The following is a 21,492-nucleotide window of genomic DNA, read 5'->3' as shown; positions in this document are numbered from 1 at the left end:
TGTGTGCTCTCCCCCCCCCAGTATATACTCCTGTGTGCTCTCCCCCCCCCAGTATATACTCCTGTGTGCTCTCCCCCCCAGTATATACTCCTGTGTGCTCTCCCCCCAGTATATACTCCTGTGTGCTCTCCCCCCCAGTATATACTCCTGTGTGCTCTCCCCCCCAGTATATACTCCTGTGTGCTCTCCCCCCCAGTATATACTCCTGTGTGCTCTCCCCCCCAGTATATACTCCTGTGTGCTCTCCCCCCCAGTATATACTCCTGTGTGCTCTCCCCCCCCCAGTATATACTCCTGTGTGCTCTCCCCCCCCCAGTATATACTCCTGTGTGCTCTCCCCCCCAGTATATACTCCTGTGTGCTCTCCCCCCCAGTATATACTCCTGTGTGCTCCCCCCCAGTATATACTCCTGTGTGCTCTCCCCCCCAGTATATACTCCTGTGTGCTCTCCCCCCCCAGTATATACTCCTGTCTGCTTGATAGTCTTGAGATTTCATTGTACCCTGCACAGATTCTAGACACCCTGTGCCAGATGCAACAAAGCAGCCCCAGAACATAACAGAACCTCCTCCATGTTTCACAGTAGGGACAGTGTTCTTTTCTTGATATGCTTCATTTTTCCATCTGTGAACATATAGCTGATGTGCCTGGCCAAAAAGTTCCATGTTTGTCTCATCTGTCCATAGGACATTCTCACAGAAGCTTTGTGGCTTGTCAACATGTAGTTTGGCAAATTCCAGTCTGGCTTTTTGATTTTTATTTCAACAATGGTGTCCTCCTTGGTTGTCTCCCTTAAAGTCCACTTTGGCTCATACAACGACGGATGGTTCGATCTGACACTGATATTCCTGGAGCTTGAAGTTCACCTTTAATCTGTTTAGAAGTTTTTCTGGGCTCTTTTATTACCATTTGTATTATCCGTCTCTTTGATTTTTCATCAGTTTTCATGAGTTTTATTTTTTTAAATTCTCTGGAAGCATGGTTGAAAAGCAGTGTCTGACCTTCATTTGTTCAGTTTCATAGATTTTTTATTTATTATTACTTTTGTCAGATTCAGGTTATTTCTGTGACCATTGTGGGTTTTTCTGTCATTAAACGAGGGAGGGGTACCAACAATTTTGACCGTGTGTGTATATATATTTATCTGACTTTTTGCAGTGATTTTTGTTCCAGCCTTTTCTTTTAATGGGTTAAAAAAACGCAGCTTTTTGGCAAAATCGTTAGGGGAAAAAAAGGTGTGTGCATGAGATTTCTGAAATCACATAGTACCAGCAACGTCTATGAAACTGAGCTGAAAATTTGCATAAAAAAGCTGCAAAAATGCAACATCTGAACACAGCCTTAAAGGGAATCTGTCTCCCCTTTTTGAGATATCATATAATGATATCATTCAATTGTGTGTCACATAAGAATTCTCTTAGTACTTTTCCTTCCCCCGGACCCCGCACCTTTCATGCATACATACCTTTTTTATATCGGTTCAGATGTATGTAAACTGCCGCTGTCCGGTCCGATGGGCGGGGCTTATTCACCTGCCCCCTCTCCCCCCCTCCCTGTCTTGCTCTACGCATTTCTTCTTGTGTAGAGCAAGACAGGATGGGGGGAGCAGGTGAATAAGCCCCGTCCATCGGACCGGACCGCGGCAGTTTACATACATCTGAACCGATATAAAAAAGGTATTTATGCATGAAAGGTGCGGGGTCCGGGGGAAGGAAAAGTGCTAAGAGAATTCTTATGTGACACACAATTGAATGATATCATTATATGATATCTCAAAAAAGGCGTGACAGATTTCCTTTAATGAAGTGAGAAAAATATAGACCGAAATTAAAATTATGTGATCAAATATATAAAAATTGGCATGTGCATTTGTATTCACCGCTCTTGTGATGAAGCCGCTAAATATTTCTGGTGTAAACTATTTCTTTCATAAGTCCCATGCTTGGTGAGAGGATGACCTCCTGTGTGTTTGACGGAAATTGTCAAACCAGGAATTGAAGCTCTTGGAGGGTCATTTCCATATTTCCAGTGCGTTCTGGAAACAGTCCCAATTCGCTGTTTTGCTGAAGATCTTTGGGTGTAGCTGAATCAAGCTGCTTAACCACAAATTAGCAACAATTCATTTTGTTGCACATGGAGAAGGAGATTTCCAATATGGTGCTGCAGTGTGCACTATATCTATAATAATAAATGCCCTAAGCAACTTCCGGTTGTAACAACTTCCGTCCAGTTGTAACCGGTGACGTCATCGCACACCTCTTTCCATGTTAACGCTCAACACACACTCCTCTCACCTTTCACCATCTCAACTCACTCTTTCACTCCACATACGACCCCTTCTCTCACTCCGTCTCTCATACTCACGCCGTCATCGCCGCTGAACCACGATCCCCGACATCATCTTCCGCCGGTGCCATCCTGGATCCAGACGTCCTCCACGCCGGCGACATGTTCTTGCTGCGACGCCATTTTGGATCGGCGAAATCCTGCGATACTCAAGATGGCGTCGCCGCAAGAACATGTCGCCGGCGAGGACGACGTCGGGATCCAAAATGGCGTCGGCGAAAACTCGCGAGATTTCGCCGACGCCATTTTGGATCCCGACGTCGTCCACGCCGGCGACATGTTCTTCCGGCGACGCCATCTTGACTATCGCAGGATTTCACGATACTCAAGATGGCGTCGCCGCAAGAACATGTCTCCGGCGTGGACGTCTGGATCCAGGATGGCGCCGGCGGAAGAAGATGTCGGGGATCGTGGAGCAGCGGCGATGACGGCGTGAGTATGAGAGACTGAGTGAGAGAATAATAATAATAATCTTTAATAATGATCTTTATTTTTATATAGCGCTAACATATTCCGCAGCGCTTTACAGTTTGCACACATTTTCATCGCTGTCCCAATGGGGCTCACAATCTAAATTCCCTATCAGTATGTCTTTGGAGTGTGGGAGGAAACCCACGCAAACACGGGGAGAACATACAAACTCCTTGCAGATGTTGTCCTTGGTCGGACAACAGCGCTAACCACTGAGCCACCGTGCTGCCCGTATGTGGAGTGAAAGAGTGAGTGGAGATGGTGAAAGGTGAGAGGAGTGTGTGTGTGTTGAGGGTTAACATGGCAAGAGGTGTGATGCTATCGCATCCTCCCGATAATCTAGTGTTTACAGACTTGTCAGAGGAAAAGACAACCTCTACAGAAATGGAAGCTTGTGACTCTGTTGGAGGAAAGGTGCAAAGTCTTCAGGAGAGAAGAGCCACACTGAAGCTCATCACAGAAGATGAGGATTTCCTGACAGAGCAGAAGAATCTCTTCAGAACGTTCCAAGAGAAGAACGTCTCAGTGTTCTGGCAGAAGAGAAAGACAGAGTAGAAATCTCTATTCAGAATGTTGGAAGAGAAGCAGCTTTCAATGTACCTGCAGAAGAAGAGAAATGGAAGCATGTGACCCAAAGAAGCAGAAGGATGTGGAGTCAGTCAGCACCCATACCGCTAAACAACCACTATCAGGCTTTCACGCATGACAACTATGAAGGCCTGCCACAATGGGTCCACAAATCCACATGCACCACGGTTGGACTTAACACTTTGTTTTGCCCTACCATGGCTGCAATGGTTTGCTTGGCAATGGACCCTGCTGATCCCCAGTCCTCCCTGCACTCAGAGCTGTGTCAGCAGGTGAGTTTGCAGCGGGAGAGCCAGGAAAAAAATTTGTACCATCTGATGACACTAGAAGCGTGATTGTCCACATCTTATGGCTTCCAATCTGAAACTTGTTCTCCTGTAATGGAAGCAATCCTGTGTGATCCTCCTCGGTACTATGGGGGTCCGAAGCAGTACCGTGAGTTCCTAGAGCGGTTTATGTGGCACTTTGAAGTTTTCAGCCAGCAATTTTCCACTGATCGGGCCAAGGTGGGATTCCTAATGTCCTACCTATCAGGCGATGCCCTGGCTCATTCCCCTATGGGAGAAAAGGGCTCCTATCACCTCGGACCTGCAGGCCTTCCAAATGGTCTTTGACAAGCCGAACCCAGTATCTCCTTTAAATAAACTTCTCTTCCAAGAGGAGACCAGACGGGTGACTCGTGTGAAGAAACCGTCTGGCCCTGTCCTTTCAAAGACCGCTCGTTGGCCAGCCTGTTGCGGCAGCTACCCGTGCAGAATCCAGGAAGGTCAACTGTGTTTGGCATGCTAAGCAGAAGCCGGAAATCAGTCATGAGATGGGATTGCAGTATTGCTACGGTTGGGCAGAACATCCTGACTGTCTTTGTCCAGAGAAGCTTAAACTCCAAAACCTTGGGCCAGTGGGAGATGCTTCCCATGGCAGGCGTATTCCCTCTCCGCAAATGACTGTGACTGTATCCGCAGCAAGTGGAGGCTTTGCATCGTGCTGCAAGGTGGCGGAAAATGCAGATGAGTATCGCTGTGGCAGTTCTGCGTTTTTTGTATTTGTACAGTAATGGGATATAGTGTATGGCCGTTTTGTGGGTTATGACTTATTTGAGTCAGTGATTCAATAGAATATAGTGCCTCTTTTTGGTATATCAATAGATCTTTTTTATGAGACTGAGGCACAATTCACAACTGCTTTATCCCATTATGATGTCTGTGGATCTAATTTGATCACCTAATGCCATATGTGTTCTATTTCCATTTTTAACCTCTCTCTTTGGGACACAGGGTCCTCTATAGAGCAGCTTGGTCTCTGTCTAGAAGTAGGGGTTCCCTTATATTGTATTGGGTAGAAGGGACCACCAGTGGCGGTAGGGCTTATTAGGGCCCCTAGGGACAGCCATCGTTGAGCGGGGGCGCCAAAACGTTCCCCCCTAGGGTGCCAACCTCCGCGGCCAGGCAGGATACAGCTCAGTCACGTACGAGGGATTCCAAGGTGTCACCTTAGTATGGGCTTTGCTTGAACACTTTTTATTTGCTAGTTTTTTTTTTTTTTTTTCTCATCTTTAGTCACGTTTTTTTGGTGTATACCACATTTGTGGTTTTTAAACAATAAAGTACCATTTTTAAGGGAAACTGACATTTAACCCTAGCTGGCCTGAAAGGAACAAAGCTGCATTTAAATTTTAGCGGAGCCAGAGCTGCCGCGAGTCCAGAATGACTCGTGACAGTAGCGCTATGTACGGAGATCATCTTCCATATGCTGTCTGGTGTTCCCTTCTGTCGTCCAGAGCTCAGAACTCAGGTGCCCGTTCTAGCTTGAAGATCCCTCGTGGTGCTTCATTGGGGACAGCCAAGTCTTAAGAGGTGTCTGGTCCCCATACTTCCAGGTCAGCCAGCAATGTCGCCATCTTCTCCAACAAGTCTTTGATTTGCCGAGTCGCTGTTTGGTGATCTCTCTGAAGAAAGGGAAGTGGAGGTGATGGCCCCACACAGTCCCCATGATTGATGCAGTGATCTGCCTTCCGGAACCTCCCCGCCGTGTGGACATGGCGTCTTTTAGACCAGGCTGAAAACTCAACCTGAGCAGGTATCTTCAGTATCTAGTAGATCTGGTCAAGGCGATGGAATCTTTAAAGTCTCTGCAATCCATTAACCAGGTGGAGGAACTCCAGTCGGTCCTTGAATCCTGCGGGGTGGTTATTGATCTCAGTGTACAGAGAGAGACTTTCAAATGCCCAGTTCCTGGTAATACACCTGCTTCATCCTATCTGGAGTGGAGGATGGCTTGATGGAGAGAAGCATCCTAGTCGTGAAGATGGTGAGTCAGTTTTCTTTTAGTGGACAGAAGAAGTCGTTTGAGTCCATGAAGAGGTGTCTGCCTCCAACTTCTTTGCAGAGAGTCCTCTCAGACTTGAAGAAAAGGGAGCATAAGGGGGATACTATAGCACTACTGCTTGCGCCCCTGCACTATGTTCCCTTCCCACTCCATGCAGGGACGCTTTCTGATTGCCCCAGCCCCGCGGCATGGTTTCCCGGCATGTCCCTCTTTCTTCCCTGGTGTGTACACCTCAGTTCCCAACAGCGTGTCTAGTACGTGCGTGCTCCCCTGTATTTAAAGGGGCAGCACGCTTATATACTAAATGTTCTCAGCTTGTTACTGAGAGGCATTTAGTGTAATATAGTGCACCTCAAAATAGCTGGGAGGCATCTTGTATAAAAGATTTCCTCTCCCCTAGGGAATCGTGAAGCAATGAGTTGAATCATTAGTCAGTAAGATGTACTACTAGTGAGTTGTGAGGTCCCCTGGTCCCCGGTGTGACCAGCAGGGCTGTGGAGTCGTGGAGTCGGAGTCGGTGCTCATTTTGGTGGAGTCGGAGTTGGAGTCGGTATAAAATGGACCGACTCCGACTCCTAAAATATATAATAAATTGGGTACAGTAGTTCAATGCAGGATGTGCTGAATATTTTTTCATAGGAGTTTGGGAAAGTTATGAAATGTCCTATAAATGGCTGTTCTATTCCTGATCTAAGGCTACATTCACACACAGCGTTTTTCCTGTGTTTTTTGAGGATACGTTTTTCAGCTGCAAAAGTTGATCATCTTTTTAAAAAACCGCATCACCTGAAAGGTTTTTGAGCTCATAGATAATGTTTTCAATAGCAAAAGCAGATTAGAAATCTGCTCTATCTATATATCCATATCTGTCTATCCATATCGTATCTGTACCAAAAAGAATGAAAACCGGGTAGTACACCAATATATATTCTGTTCTATCTAAATATCTTGATTATTGGATCATAAAAATGATTAAATGTCTGAGGTTCACATTCTACTACAATAAATTTTTCACTTAAATATAAGCAATATGTGTGGGAGTCGGAGTTGGAGTCGGAGTCGGTGTAAGGGAAATTGAGGAGTCGGAGTCGCAGGTTTGGCTTACCGACTCCACAGCCCTGGTGACCAGTGTCCTGAATCTGTATTTTTGGTCCTGGTGTGACCAGTTCTGTATCCATAGAACCCTAGTCTTGGAGTTGCCAGTGCTTGAACCTCGTCCCCTGGTCCAGGTGTAACCAGTCCTGTTCTCGAAGTCCCCTAGTCCAAGTGCGGCCAATGCATGAACTTTATTCCCCGGTCCATGGGTCACCAAACCCTGATCAGGTATCCTATACCGGCATATCTGAACTAAGCCCTAAATCAGTGTCAGCGTTCCTGACCACTGGGTTCAGCAGCTGCAGTACTGGGTTCTGCACAGGAGTGGTGCCTGGCTGCTACCTGCAACTTAGTCTTTTTCCACCATCAGTAGCTCCCATGAACCTCAGGAATTGCTTAGCTAAACCCCCACCTGGGTAGGCCCGACCCTGTGGCACAGTTGATCCACAAATCCACATGTGCCACGGTTGGGCAGCAATTTTCTTGGCTCTACCATGCAACATAAGGCTCATTTTGAGTTTGCCAAAAGATGTAGGAGACTCACCAAATATATGAAGAAGGTGCTGTGGTCAGATGAGACCAAAATTGGACTTTTTCGCCACCAAGGTAAATGCTATCTAGGGCGCCAAACCAACGCATTTCCTCACTCAAATTTTTTTGCAGTGGCCTAGTCAAAACCCAGACCTTAAGCCAATAGAGAATCTGTGGTCAGACTTGAAGATTGATGTTCTCTAGAAAATCCCAGTGGAAAGTTTCTAGAGACTTATCCAAAGCGACTTGCAGCTGCAAGTGCCACAAAATAAGGCCATACAAGTACTCCTCACTTTAGGCGGGAAATAGTTATGCACACTGAAGTTTTCAGTTATTTTGTCCGATTTTTGTTTTTTTTTTCTTCACAATTAAAAGAAAACCAAATGATCACGGTTCTAGGCATGGGCTTCACATGAACTGATGGAAACCCTCAAAAACAAACCAAACCGTGAACTTCCAGGTTGTGAGATGGCAAAACATGAAAAATGCAGAGGGGGTGAATACTTACACACGTCACTGTACATATATATTAGGGTTGTTGGTGGCGGGGGAGTGGTTGCTCTGCTGTCTGGAGGGGCCCGTTGAACATATATAGTAGTGTTGTTGGTTCCAGTGGGGGCTGTGCGCTCTGCCGTCTGGAAGGGTCCTTTGTACAGGTATGCTGCACATGGTGGGTGGAGGGTTAGGGTGGTTTGTTTTCTTCAGTAGTAAGCAGTCCTGCCCTCTGATCCTGCTCCTCTTCCCCCAGGCTGCCAGGGCAATCCAGCTCTGAGGATGGCTGTCTCTTACTGAGAAGCACTGACTGACTCTTACTGAGAAGCACTGACTGTCTCTTACTGAGAAGCACTGACTGTCTCTTACTGAGAAGCACTGACTGTCTCTGCATCAGTTCCTGTACTCCATAGTCCCTTCACAGGGGTTAGAACGATAAAGCATCAGACATAGCAGCTCGCACTGCAGTATATCAAAGCCAACAACCAGAAGACCAATAGACGTGTGGCTTATTGGACAAATGGCCGATAGTAGTTTATCGTCAACTAAACTGCCATCCGACAGTGAGGCTTTGTCACTGTTCTACTACAAGAAAATGACTAAGCAGACGGTGTGTGATGCAACTCGTATAACAGCTAATGATATTTTTTATTTCTGGGCAAAGGCAGGCACCCCACGAGACTCAAAACAACGTGGTTGACAAAAGTGAAAGGTCTCTTCAAAGAATGACAAGCTGAAGAAAAAAATAAAGCAAATCTTAAACGTTCTGAGAGTCTGAAGATGGAGGAAGAATGGAATGCACGCTTAGACATCACACAGGCTATGGCTATGACAAGAATACTGGAAGACAATGAGGTTTTGCTAGCTCAGAGGTAAACTGTACGCCATGAAAAATTGGGAGGTGTTGACAAAGAGTTTGAGAAAAAAAAGCAAAGAAATTTTGAAGACAGCCAAATTACAAGAAAAGAATCAAGAAAGAGTGCTAGAGAGGAAAAGGTGGATTTGCAGTCATCATCTGATGAAGTAGATATGGAAACCGAAGACGATGAAACATCCGAGGTACTGCCATCAGCAGAACGAGCCAAAAGAGGACAAGCCAGTGTAGTAGATGACAAACCGTCAGCAAGTGTTGGCTTGGCCAAAGTTTGTGACAGAAATGCAGCATTAATTCTCACACAAACCCGTCAGCAGCTTGGCCATGATCCTGCAGATTTCAGTGTCAGTCGTTCATCAGTTCGTAGAGAGAGAAATAAATGCCATCAGATAATGGCTCTAAACCTGAAAGGAGTTTCAGCCAACTGTACGTTTAACAATTCACTGGGATGGAAAGTTCTTAGAAGACCTTAGAAGACCTCAGCGGCAGGAGAACTGTAGACTGTCTTCCCATTCTGGTATCAGGAGTTGGCATTTATCAGTTGCTTGGAGGTCCAAGGCTTGTCAAAGGAACAGGTGAAGTTCGTGCCAATGCTGTTTATGCTGCAGCAGTGACCTGGAATGTTACTGACATTGTGAAGTGCATGTGTTTTGATGCCACCATGTTTTAACATGGATTTCAGGAATGGGACCTGCAAACGTCTAGAGCTGAAGCTTGGCAAGGGCATGCAGTGGTTTGCACGCCGCCATCATATTCTAGAAATAGTGCTGGAAGCATGTCAGCACCACGCCTGATCCCTGCTGTGACAAGCAAGGTGACCGGTGTGTCACTTCACTCACCCGTGCTGTGGTCGGTTCTTCCCTTCCCCATGCTCTGCATGCTCCCAGCAGAGATTCCACCCTGGCTGCCAGCCATGTCCTTAGGGCACGCATGTGCACTCTCTTAAAAGGCCAGCACGTGCACTTGCTTATTTCCTCCCCAGCCAATGGCTGAGAGGCATTATGTATACCGTATTTTTCTGACCATAAGACACACCCCAAATTTTCAGAAGGAAAATAGGAATAAGAAAATGTGTCAAATGGGGGTCCGTCTTACAGTCCGAATTCAGCCTACCAGGGAAGGGATCGGCACAGGTGGAGGAGTGGTCACAGGAGTCGTTAGGTGGTCCAGGCTGCTGCGGTGGCCTCCAAGAAATCCCATCCCAGGCTTGTGCGGTGGTGGTGCTCTGTGTTGCGGCGGTGCTCTGTTCAGTGGCGGTGCTCTGTGGGGTGGCTTGAGCTCTGTGGGGTGGATTGGGCTCTGTGGGGCGGCAGTGGCTTTCTGTGCTGCGTGGGGGCTCCGCCGGTATTTCATCAAAGCCCAGAAGCCCCTGTAGCTCCGTTGCTGTGACGCAGAGGCCTACCTGTGGTATTTCCTGACGAAGGGGGCATGAGACCCCTGAAACCCGTTGAATAAAACCACTGCAATCGTACAGCATTCTCCTGGAATTTGTCTCAGCGGCAGTGCGTAATATAACTGCGAATTCCCTTCTGATATATCATTTCTTCTGGTCACTAAGGACCTGTGGATCTGCAGCAGCCGCTACTTACATGCTCTTATCTCAACCTAACGAGGTGAGCAAATTTCATGATATACTCTATCCTTTGTAACGTGGATAAGACCCTATTGTGCTTTTTGTCTCCCCCCCCCCACCCCCCCCACCCCCTTTTTTACTCTTCGCCACGACAGCACCCACTGGAGGTATCGGATCCGCCCATTTGGAACAGGAAACCCTACAGGAAAGATAAAAGGGGCGGTCCGCCTTTCCTCCTCAGTTTTGGTTTCCTGTTCCAAATGGAGCAGGATCCTGCAGGATCTTACCTGGGCCATGCATCCGCCTGTGCGGTCTCTTTGGGAACGGCAGGGGCTGCGGTCCGGAAGCAGCGTCGGGGGAGACTCCGTTTGACGGCTCCCCCCTCGTCTGGTGGCATAGTGGTAATGGCCGGGTCCGGGGAGGGCCGCCCGGTCTTACCAGGGAGCGGGGCCGGTCTGGCATCCGGGGGATCCCCCCCCCCCCCGGTGGGGGTATAACGTGGATGGTGAGGCCATAAGCGCGCGAGCCGCGCGTGTCAATAGCGGTGGCGCGGGAGCAGGCCGGCGCCCGACGCTCCTATACCCCGGAAGTAATGGTTGAACTTCCGGGGTAAGATGGCGATGACGCGGCGCATGCGCCCTGTGACAGGGCGACTTCCGGGGGTACGATAAGTGTACAGATAAAACAGCGCTGCAGCGCTGCAACGTTGGAACATGTCGTCCCCCGCAGAGTCGCAGACCCCAGCAGGGGATTCAGCTGGGGGCAACTCCACCAGGGACCGCAGCGCCAGGACAGAGACTGCCCGCAGGAGCGAGACAGCAGAAACCCGATCCAAACCGTCTCAGCCATCCGAACCGGTATTAAGCTTCACTGGGTGAGTGTGCAAAGCAGATGCTCTACCTATTAAGCTAACATCCTCTCCTCCCCCCCCCCCCTCCCCCCTCTCTTTACCTTTGACCTCCCACTTCAGTCAAAGAAAAAAGGAAAAACAAAACATAAAGAATGCGCATTATGTTCAGAGCCTCTCCCTGACTCCTACCCCAAAAAACTCTGCAAACAATGCATTAAAGAGACCAGGCAGGGGTCGACGATATCTTCTAAGGATATCCGAGCCATAATTAGGGAGGAAATACAAGCCATCAACCGCGCCAGCACTCCCGCAGAGTCCAGTCATAGAAAACAGGTTATTGTGAGTTCAGAGTCAGAGGAAGAACAGGAGTTAATCTCAGGCTCCGCATCCACGTCCTCATCATCATCCTCGGAGGTGGAAGGACGCGCATGTTTTCCACTGGACAGCGTAGATAACCTGGTAAAAGCGGTTAGAAATACTATGGGGTGTGAAGAGGAAAGGGGAGCCCAGACCGCGCAGGACATTATGTTTGCGGGATTGGCAGAGAAAAAGAGGAGACCATTTCCAGTGATACCGGCAATTAAAGATCTCATCAAAAGAGAGTGGGAAAAACACGACCAGAGGGGTTTTCTCCCATCCGCTTCAAAACGGAAGAATCCGTTCACTGATGAAGATCTATTAAAATGGACAAAAATACCAAAGGTGGACGCCGTCATATCCTCCACTTCCAAACAAACCTCGATCCCGGTCGAGGACGCAGGATTGTTAGCAGACCCAATGGACCGAAAGGCGGAATCTTCGCTCAAAAGGTCCTGGGAATCCACCACCGGGGTATTCAAACCCGCAATAGCCAGTACATGTACTGCTAGGTCAATGCTGGTATGGCTAGATCAATTAGACCAGCAGATTGAGCAAAGAGTGTCAAGGGAGAAACTGCGTGCAGCCATCCCGTTGATAAGAGGGGCAGCTGCCTTTATGGCAGACGCTTCTGCGGACACCCTAAGACTGGCAGCAAGGTCGGCAGCCCTGGTGAATAACGCCAGACGCGCGCTGTGGATAAAGAGCTGGAAAGGGGATGCACAGTCAAAATCCAAAATTAGTGCAACCCCATGCGAGGGTGAGTTCCTCTTCGGAAAAGCCTTAGACGAAATTCTCGCCAAGGCAAAAGAAAGGAAAAAGGCCTTCAGTGATTCTCCCATTCCGTTTTATAGGAAAACCTTTAAAAGACGGCCATTCGGGAGAAGAAGGCAATCGGACAGAACGAGATGGGCCACGAAAGACGAAAAGCAGAAGGGTACCATCTTCAGAGGGCCAACATATAGGAGAGAAAAAAATTAAAAGTTTAGACCCACCAGTTGGGGGTAGATTAAAATGTATTTTTACCAAGTGGGAACAGATTACGTTAAACCCATGGATTTTGAATATAATCAAGGAAGGAATAAAGATTGAATTCCTTCAGACCCCCTATGAGTTCTTTGTTATAACTCGCCTTAATTCCTCACTTCAGCAAAAGGCTCTCGAAGACGAGATTCGAGTCCTGCTAGCTAAAAAAGTTTTAGTTGACGTCCCTGAGGAACAACAGGGTAGAGGCTTTTACTCTCCCCTGTTTTTGGTGTCTAAACCAGACGGTACATTTAGAACCATTATTAATTTAAAGAAGCTAAATTCATTTATAAAAAATTATAAGTTCAAAATGGAATCAATCAGATCCACTATAAAGCTTCTTTTCCCAAATTGCGTAATGGCAGGGATTGATTTAAAAGATGCTTATTATCATCTCCCTATACACAACAGATTCCAGAAATACCTAAGAGTCGCAGTGGAAGTCGAGGGAAGGATTCATCATTTCCAATACGCGGCCATGCCCTTCGGGCTTTCCACGGCACCAAGAATATTTACCAAGGTGATGGCAGAAGTGATGGCCTACCTTCGCCAAAAGGACACACTAATTGTGCCATATCTAGACGACTTCCTAGTAATTGGGAATTCAGTCAAACAATGTACTGAACGCGTGACTGACGCAATCTCCTCTTTTCAGAGCCTTGGCTGGATCATCAATATCCAAAAGTCCAGACTCGATCCGCAATCTCTCCAGACATTTCTAGGATTTCAACTAGATTCCTTGACCCAGAGATGTCTACTACCCCAGGTAAAAATCATCCTCACAAAACAAAAAATACAAGCAGCTATAGATAAACCACGTGTATCCTTAAGAGGAGCAATGTCACTATTAGGATCACTAAATTCTTGCACCCCGGCAGTCCGGTGGGCCCAGTACCATGTCCGTACGCTACAACACCAGATCCTCCAGGAGGATAAGCAACATAGTGGTCATTTACAGAGCAAAATAACCCTGTCACAAGAAGTCTTGACTTCCCTAGAGTGGTGGTTAGACGATGATCATTTATGTTCAGGAGTTCCATGGGTTATAGTTCCATCCTGTATCGTAACCACCGATGCCAGTCCCCAGGGCTGGGGAGCCCACATGGAGAATGGGTTTTACCAGGGAAGGTGGAGTAAAGAGGAATGTGATTACTCATCTAATTTAAAAGAACTGACTGCAGTGTTCTATGCTCTATACAACTTCCTTCCGCAGCTCCAACAGAAGCATGTAAGGATCCTGTCGGACAATACCACCACAGTGGCATATATAAACAGACAAGGAGGAACTCGATCAGAGACTCTGATGTCTTCAGAGGCAAGAATTTTAAACTTAGCAGAAAACTATTTTTTGTCCCTCTCGGCCCTTCATATAAGAGGCGAGAGCAATCAAAAGGCAGACTTCCTAAGCCGTCACACTCTACGACAAGGAGAGTGGTGCCTCAATCGGAAGGTCTTCAGGGACATAGTAGCCGCATGGGGACAACCCGAGGTGGATCTTTTCGCCACAAGAGAGAACAGGCAGATAAAAACTTTTGCCTCCCTATCTCCGTCAGATCACCCAAACATACTGGACGCCTTTCTAGTTCCATGGAATTTCAACCTAGTGTATGCGTTCCCTCCATTGATCCTCCTACCTCAAGTAATTCGGAAGATCAGAGACGACAAAGCAAGAATAATCTTAATAGCACCGTTCTGGCCAAAAAGACCGTGGTTTTCGTGGCTGCAGATTATGTCGATAACAGATCCTTGGGTCCTTCCGACTGCCAATCTACTCTCCCAAGGCCCCTTTTTCCACCCTCAAGTGCTCAGCTTGCACTTGACGGCGTGGAATTTGAGAGGCAGTTATTGAGGACAAGAGGATTCTCGGAGTCCTTAATTACTACACTACTACAAAGTAGAAAACAGTCCACAACCCAAATTTACACTAGAATATGGAAAAAATTTCTTCAATTCCATACAGTACCTCATACAACAGAAGTTCCGATAATCCCAATCTTGGAATTTCTGCAGAAGGGGAAAGACTTAGGCTTAGCAGTAAATACACTGAGAGTACAAATATCGGCATTAGGAGCACTATATGTCCATAATATAGCAGGCAACAAGTGGATAACTCGTTTTATTACAGCATGTGAACGAATAACTCCAATCCACATACCCTCTGTCCCTACATGGGATCTAAATCTGGTCTTAGACGCTCTAACGGTAGACCCCTTTGAGCCGATTGACACAATACCCTTCAAATACTTAGCACTTAAAATGGCCCTCTTAGAATCACTGACCTCAGCTAGAAGAGTGGGTGATATTCAGGCCTTGTCAATAGATCCACCATTTTTCCAAGAATACCAAGACAGATTAGTATTAAAACCAGACCCTGCCTACCTGCCAAAAGTGGCAACAAAATACCATAGATCTCAGGAGATACTCCTCCCAACCTTCTATAAAAATCCCTCTACTCCGGAAGAGCAGAAGTTCCATACTCTGGACGTCAAAAGAACTGTCCTAAAATGTATTGAGAGGTCCAACAGTTGGAGGCAGAGCAGGGCCCTATTTGTTTCATTTCAGGGCTGTAAGAAGGGGTATGGAGTCACGAAGAGCACCATTTCCCGGTGGATCAGAGAGGCCATTCGTTTAGCCTACTCCGCAAAAAACGAAGATCCTCCAGGGAACATCAGGGCGCATTCCACCAGGGCAATAGCAACCTCTTGGGCGGAAAAGGGAGATGTTCCGATTGAAACTATATGTAAGGCGGCAGTTTGGTCATCCCCTTCTACCTTCTATAAGCACTACAGACTTGATCTTTCATCCACCTCTGACTTAAGCTTTGGCAGGACTATCCTTGGCACGGTGGTCCCACCCAGGTGATGGTCTCTGGAATCTCTCCAGTGGGTGCTGTCGTGGCGAAGAGTAAAAAGCCGGATTACTTACCGGTAATGCTCTTTTAATGAGTCCACGACAGCACCCGTTCACTTCCCCCCCTAAAGATATCAATAGTTAAAGTATATTAACCAAATAATGGATAAGAAAGATGTTAAAATAAGAGAACATTGCCTAATCCTTGGCGGTCCTTCTGGTACTCTGAAACGTAAAACTGAGGAGGAAAGGCGGACCGCCCCTTTTATCTTTCCTGTAGGGTTTCCTGTTCCAAATGGGCGGATCCGATACCTCCAGTGGGTGCTGTCGTGGACTCATTAAAAGAGCATTACCGGTAAGTAATCCGGCTTTTTTGATGGAGTTGCACCTGGCGTGCATCAGGAGCCATGTCTAACCTCACCATCAGAGGCTCTAGTGAACAGTCCGGTGCTCGCTTAGTCACGCCGCTCCAGGCTTTCTGTGGACCGTGGCACAGTGGTTCCACAAACCACGTCTGTGATAAAGCAGTGGCTGTTCATTGAATTGTTCTGTTGAAAATTCTAAAAAAAATGATCTTCAGCAGGTTCAAGAACAACTGGCATATCATTGACTTGACTACCTTTTGGACAGCACTATCAGACCAGATCATGTCATCAGCAGTTTCCCACATTGCAGCTGAAATCATAGCCTTTTCAGAGATCCAACTGCTTCAGTACCAACCCCGCAAGGTCTACCGAGAATTATTGGAGTTAACAATCATTTCTTTATCGCCTTATTGGGGGACACAGATTACCATGGGTGTATGCTGCTGCTGCTAGGAGGCTGACACTATGCAAAACAATAAAAATTAGCTCCTCCCCGGCAGTATACACCCACCGACAGGCACCAAGCACCTCAGTTTGTGCTTAGTGTCTGTAGGAGGCGGACCGGGATCTCCCCAGATCTGCAGTTAATAATCCATTTTTTCTTTTAGGGTTTAGATCAAACTTTTTAATCTTTTCTCTTTTATTTTTCAGGTTTTTCCGTCGGGAAACAGGGTATAGTTATCACCCTGATTTCCTATGTCATGCGGCTGAGCGAGCAGTGTGGTGTCACCCACATCGCAACTCTCAGTACCGCAGGCAGGACTTTTTCCCTATCACCCTCCGGTGATAAGGGTTGTGGACAGGTGGCTGGTCCTTGCCGAATCCCCCTCCTCACCCCTTTCTCGGGACAGGGCTGAGAGGAAGACGGCGATCGCAGGAGGTTCAAGCCGTCTTCTGCAGGATGCGGGTACAGAGGACCCCCCCAGCGGCCTGCCTGTTCTCCGTGGGCCCCTGTGGTCATCCTCTTCAGGGACGTCAGGTAAGTGCCTGTACGTTCCCTCCGGCCCCGCATAAGCTTCCGTGAATGGGAGAAGTTGGACCTTGGTGATTACAGGTCCACAGTTATTTGAATCTCCCGCCCTCTCTGCCTGCTGCGCGCTCACACAGCCGCTTGCGTCTCACCCTCCCCCTGCACTAGTCAGGGAGACACTGGGGATCTCCTCACTCACCGCAGCAGCGTCACAAGCAGCAGGGCCACTGTCAGTTCGGCACTGTCATGTCGGCGTTTCCTTCACAATTGCTAGGCATGGGGCTGCGGCGTCTTCCTTTCACTTTCCCTCAGCGTGCTCCGTCCTCCCTTCCTGAGCGCGCTCTTTTCAGCGCGCTTTTTCTAGCCCATCACAGGGCTCCTTTTCTTTTGATATGCCAGCCTCCCCCTTCGGCCATGCCCTCTTCGTCGCTGCTAGCCAGTCACGGCGCAGCCGCTAAGCTCCGCCTCCAGCACAAGGATTTCCTGGATTTTCACTCCTTCCTGCGCTGCTTGGGGGACACTTCGGCGTTTTCTGCTGCTCGCCAGAATCTCGGTAGGCTCTGCTCTGAGGCAAAGATTAGCTCCCCTCGGCAGTTCTTCCCTAATTCCTGCCGCCATTCAGTGCAGTTTACTTATGCCCAACCCTTCAGGGGATCTCTGCTTCAGGCCCACCGCTACCTATTACGCCTGTGCGCGCTGTAAAAAGAAGTGGGCATCGGGTCGGTTGTCCCCATTCTGCCCCCCCTGCAGTCCTTCAAATATGTCGGCATCTCAGGAGCGCACAAAGTCCCGGGCTGAGGACACTCTCCCTTCCCCCCTCCCCCCGGAGTGGGCCGTTGTAATGTCTGTCTGTATCTGACTTGACAAAAGTATCACAGTCGCTGGTCCAGGTCTTAGAACGATTACCTCAGCTATCTGCAGCCACCTGTGCCCCGACCGCCTCTCAGGGTGAGTCGTCCGCACCTGACCGCGACCTTCAGAGAGACAGACAGGGCAGGAGTTCTAGGAAGCGGGCTCTGTCTACTTCGTCCTCTAGCTCACAGGGCCCTTCTGCTTCTCCCAGGTTTCCTTCTCCTTCCTCGGATGACAACCTTCAGTCAGGCGATGACTCTCAATCGGAAGCTAGTTCAGAAGGGAACAGCGTTTCTAAAACACGGGACATGGTCGATAGTCTTATTTCAGCTATCTTCCAAACACTAAAAATTAAGCAGGATAAGACTCCCCCTCAGGAATGCTCTTTTCTCCTTAAACGAGCAAGACCTCCATGTCAAACCTTTCCCAATCACAAAGATTTCGATACTACCTTATCCAAACACTGGGAGCGCCCTGAGCAACGTTTCTCAGGCCGCAAGTACTTAGATGTACTGTACCCCTTTGACGCAGACCTGCTCACAAAGTGGTCCAAGGCTCCCGAGGTGGATCCTCCAGTTTCCCGGATAGCCTCAAAAACTGTGCTTTCTCTGCCAGATGGGGCATCGCTTAAAGATCCTACTGACAGGCAGATTGAATCTCTGGCTAAGTCTATCTTTGAGGCATTCGGCGCCTCTCTCTGCCCTATTTTCGCATCCACCTGGGTGGCGAAAGTCATTTCCGCTTGGGCAAAAATTCTTCGCAGGGGCATCTTAGCGTCAGCTCCTCAAGACGAGTTGGCGGATCTTGCAGATCAGGTTAACCATGCGGGAAAATACCTTTTGGCCGCCTCCTTGGACGCGGCCGGCTGCGTAGCAAGGGCTAACAGCAACATAGTAGCTGTACGCCGAGTCCTCTGGCTAAAGTCATGGAATGCGGACACTGTCTGTACAAGGAACAACTCAGTGTCAGATGTCGCGATGAAGAAGATGAAAAGACACTTATGGTACTTGTCCGAGGAACTGATCACTCTATCCTTGTTTGATGATGCTGTGTCAGATCACACAAACCATCTGGTGGTGACAACCCTACAAACACCAGCTACAGAACATCCATGAAGAAATCGGTCGATTCAGCGTCGGTTGTGACGAAGAACCTGGAAGACTTTGTCACTCAGAAAACGTACGTGTTCTTTAGCATCACCGGCATGTCATCGGCTTTCTTGTCCAAAGATGTAGATCTATGGTCTACAGATGAACGCTACCAAGAAAACAGTCAGGGGTATGAGAAATAAACATGATTTGTAATTGCCGATCATAATGGTTAATTTTTACCATGAAGTGTTCAAACGACTACATATCTTAGTTGGTAGGTACCTGTAAAATTAAAAAGCCTTGTAAAATGTTTGTAGTTTTAGTTTTTTTTTACTCAAATCATTTTTTGCTTGCATTAGCCCTCTTGGAGGGTGGATCATTCATGGGCAGTGGCTGATGTGTTTTCCTTCTCTGTCTTTTTGCAGTATGGAGAAGTATCACGTATTGGAACTAATCGGAGAAGGATCTTTTGGCCGAGTGTATAAAGGCAGAAGAAAACACAGTGGAGAGGTGGTGTATACTATGTATTGTATAGGGATGCTATATATAGCGGGTGAAATAAGTATTGAACGCTTCACCAAGTAAGTTTCTTAAGTAAATCTGTTTCTAAAGGTGCTATTGACATGAAATTCTCCCCAGATGTTGGAAACAACCCATCCAATCCACACAGGTAAAGAAATCACCATAGACGTCCATAAATTATATGTAATTAAGAAATAACACATGGAAAAGCATTGATCACATGAAGCAAGAAAGGAACAAAAAGCCCTGGAAAGTCCTGACACCAGCTGAGAGCTACCAGTAATTAAGCAATCCAGGCACTTATCATTGGTTCACCTGATGTCCCATAAAAAGGTGTCTCATTACCAAGATGTCACACAAGAAGCATCTCATGAGGGGTAAAACCATTACAACCTTATTGTTGCAAAACGCCTGATGGCATTGGTTACAGAAGAATTTCTAACCTACTGAAGGTTCCAGTGAGCACTTTTGGGGCCATAGTTTAGAAGTGGAAAGAACATGATTTCAACATAAACTGGGCACGACCGGATGCTCCCCACAAGATTTCAGACAGAGAAGTAAAAAAAATGATCACAAGAGGTGTCCTACAGCCAAGGACACCTGTGTAGAACTACAAAACACCAGAAATCAGCAGGGACAATTGTTTCACCAGAAACTATAACTATAACAGGCGACAACCCTGGCACACCCTGCAAACGTTTCCTGCAGCGGTGCTCCAGGTGCGCCGAACGTCTGTGGAGAAAATCCAGCCTACCCGAAGATTTCATCCCCTATAAGTTTATGCTCCGAACATACAACACTGCCCTTCACCTCTCAAAACAAACCTATTTCACCACCCTCATCACCTCACTGTCCAATAACCCTAAACGTCTCTTTGACACTTTTCATTCTCTACTCAACCCAAGAGTACAGGCCCCAACCACGGAGCTCCGAGCTGACGATCTGGCCAATTACTTCAAAGAAAAAATTGACCAGATTCGACAGGAAATGATCTCCCAATCACCTCATACCATGCACTGTCCTCCCTCCCCCACTGCATCTAGCTCACTCTCTGATTTTGAACCAGTCACAGAAGAAGAAGTAAGCAGGCTCCTTGCATCTTCTCACCCAACCACTTGCACCAGTGACCCATTTCCGTCACATCTCCTCCAGTCCCTTTCCCCTGCTGTTACCCCTCACCTAACTAAAATATTTAACCTCTCTCTCTTCTGGTATCTTTCCCTCCTCATTTAAGCATGCCATCATACATCCACTACTTAAAAAACCATCCCTCGACCAAAACTGTGCCGCTAACTATAGACCTGTCTCTCATCTTCCCTTCATCTCTAAACTCCTGGAACGCCTGGTCCACTCCCGTCTTATCCGCTATCTCTCTGATAACTCTCTTCTCGACCCTCTCCAATCCGGTTTCCGCTCTTTACATTCTACTGAAACTGCCCTCACTAAAGTCTCTAATGATCTACTAACAGCTAAATCTAACGGTCATTAATCCATGCTAATTCTCTTGGATCTCTCTGCAGCATTCAACACTGTGGATCACCAGCTCCTCCTCACCATGCTCCGCTCCATTGGCTTCAAGGACACCGTTCTCTCCTGGTTCTCCTCCTATCTCTCTGACCGCTCCTTTACTGTATCTTTTGCCGGTTCCTCCTGCTCTCATCTTCCCCTTACTGTTGGGGTTCCTCAAGGATCGGTCCTAGGCCTCCTCTTCTCCTTGTACACTGCCCCTATTGGTCAAACAATCAGTAGATTTGGTTTCCAGTACCATCTCTATGCTGATGACACCCAATTATACGCTTCTTCTCCTGACATCACGCAAGCCTTTCTAGAAAACACTGGCGATTGTCTAAACGCTGTGTCTAACATCATGTCCTCACTATATCTGAAACTGAACCTGTCAAAGACTGAACTCCTTGTGTTTCCTCCATCTACTAATGTACCTACACCCGACATTGCCATTTCCGTGTGTGGTTCCACTATTACTCCCCAGCAACATGCCCGCTGTCTTGGGGTCATACTTGACTCCGAGCTTTCCTTTGCCCCCCACATCCGATCACTGGCTCGCTCTTGTTATCTGCACCTCAAAAACATTTCTAGAATTCGACCTTTTCTTACTTTTGACTCCGCAAAAACTCTTACTGTTTCTCTTATTCATTCTCGTCTCGACTATTGTAACTCTCTTCTAATCGGTCTCCCTCTTACCAAACTCTCCCCCCTCCAATCTGTCTTGAATGCTGCTGCCAGGATCATATTCCTCGCCAATCGTTACACCTATGCCTCTACCTTGTGCCAGTCATTACACTGGCTACCCAT

General features: G+C 47.5%; 1 protein-coding gene across 2 annotated transcripts in view; it reads left to right on the top strand.

Moving 5' to 3' along the window:
• The window catches only part of STK36 (serine/threonine kinase 36), a 212,957-nt gene that overhangs the window by 12,314 nt on the left and 179,151 nt on the right, over positions 1–21,492 (top strand). For both annotated transcript variants that reach the window (XM_073546315.1, XM_073546316.1), the window contains exon 2: positions 19,083–19,167. In XM_073546315.1, the coding sequence (XP_073402416.1) occupies positions 19,083–19,167 (85 nt within the window). The remainder of the gene's footprint in view (positions 1–19,082; positions 19,168–21,492) is intronic.

This window comes from Dendrobates tinctorius, unplaced genomic scaffold (genome assembly GCF_039654945.1).
Source record: "Dendrobates tinctorius isolate UK_male_01 unplaced genomic scaffold, ASM3965494v1 ptg000146l, whole genome shotgun sequence".
NCBI lineage: Eukaryota > Metazoa > Chordata > Amphibia > Anura > Dendrobatidae > Dendrobates > Dendrobates tinctorius.
The sequence above is the reverse complement of the archived record's forward strand: the minus strand, read 5'-3'. Positions and strand labels throughout refer to the sequence as shown.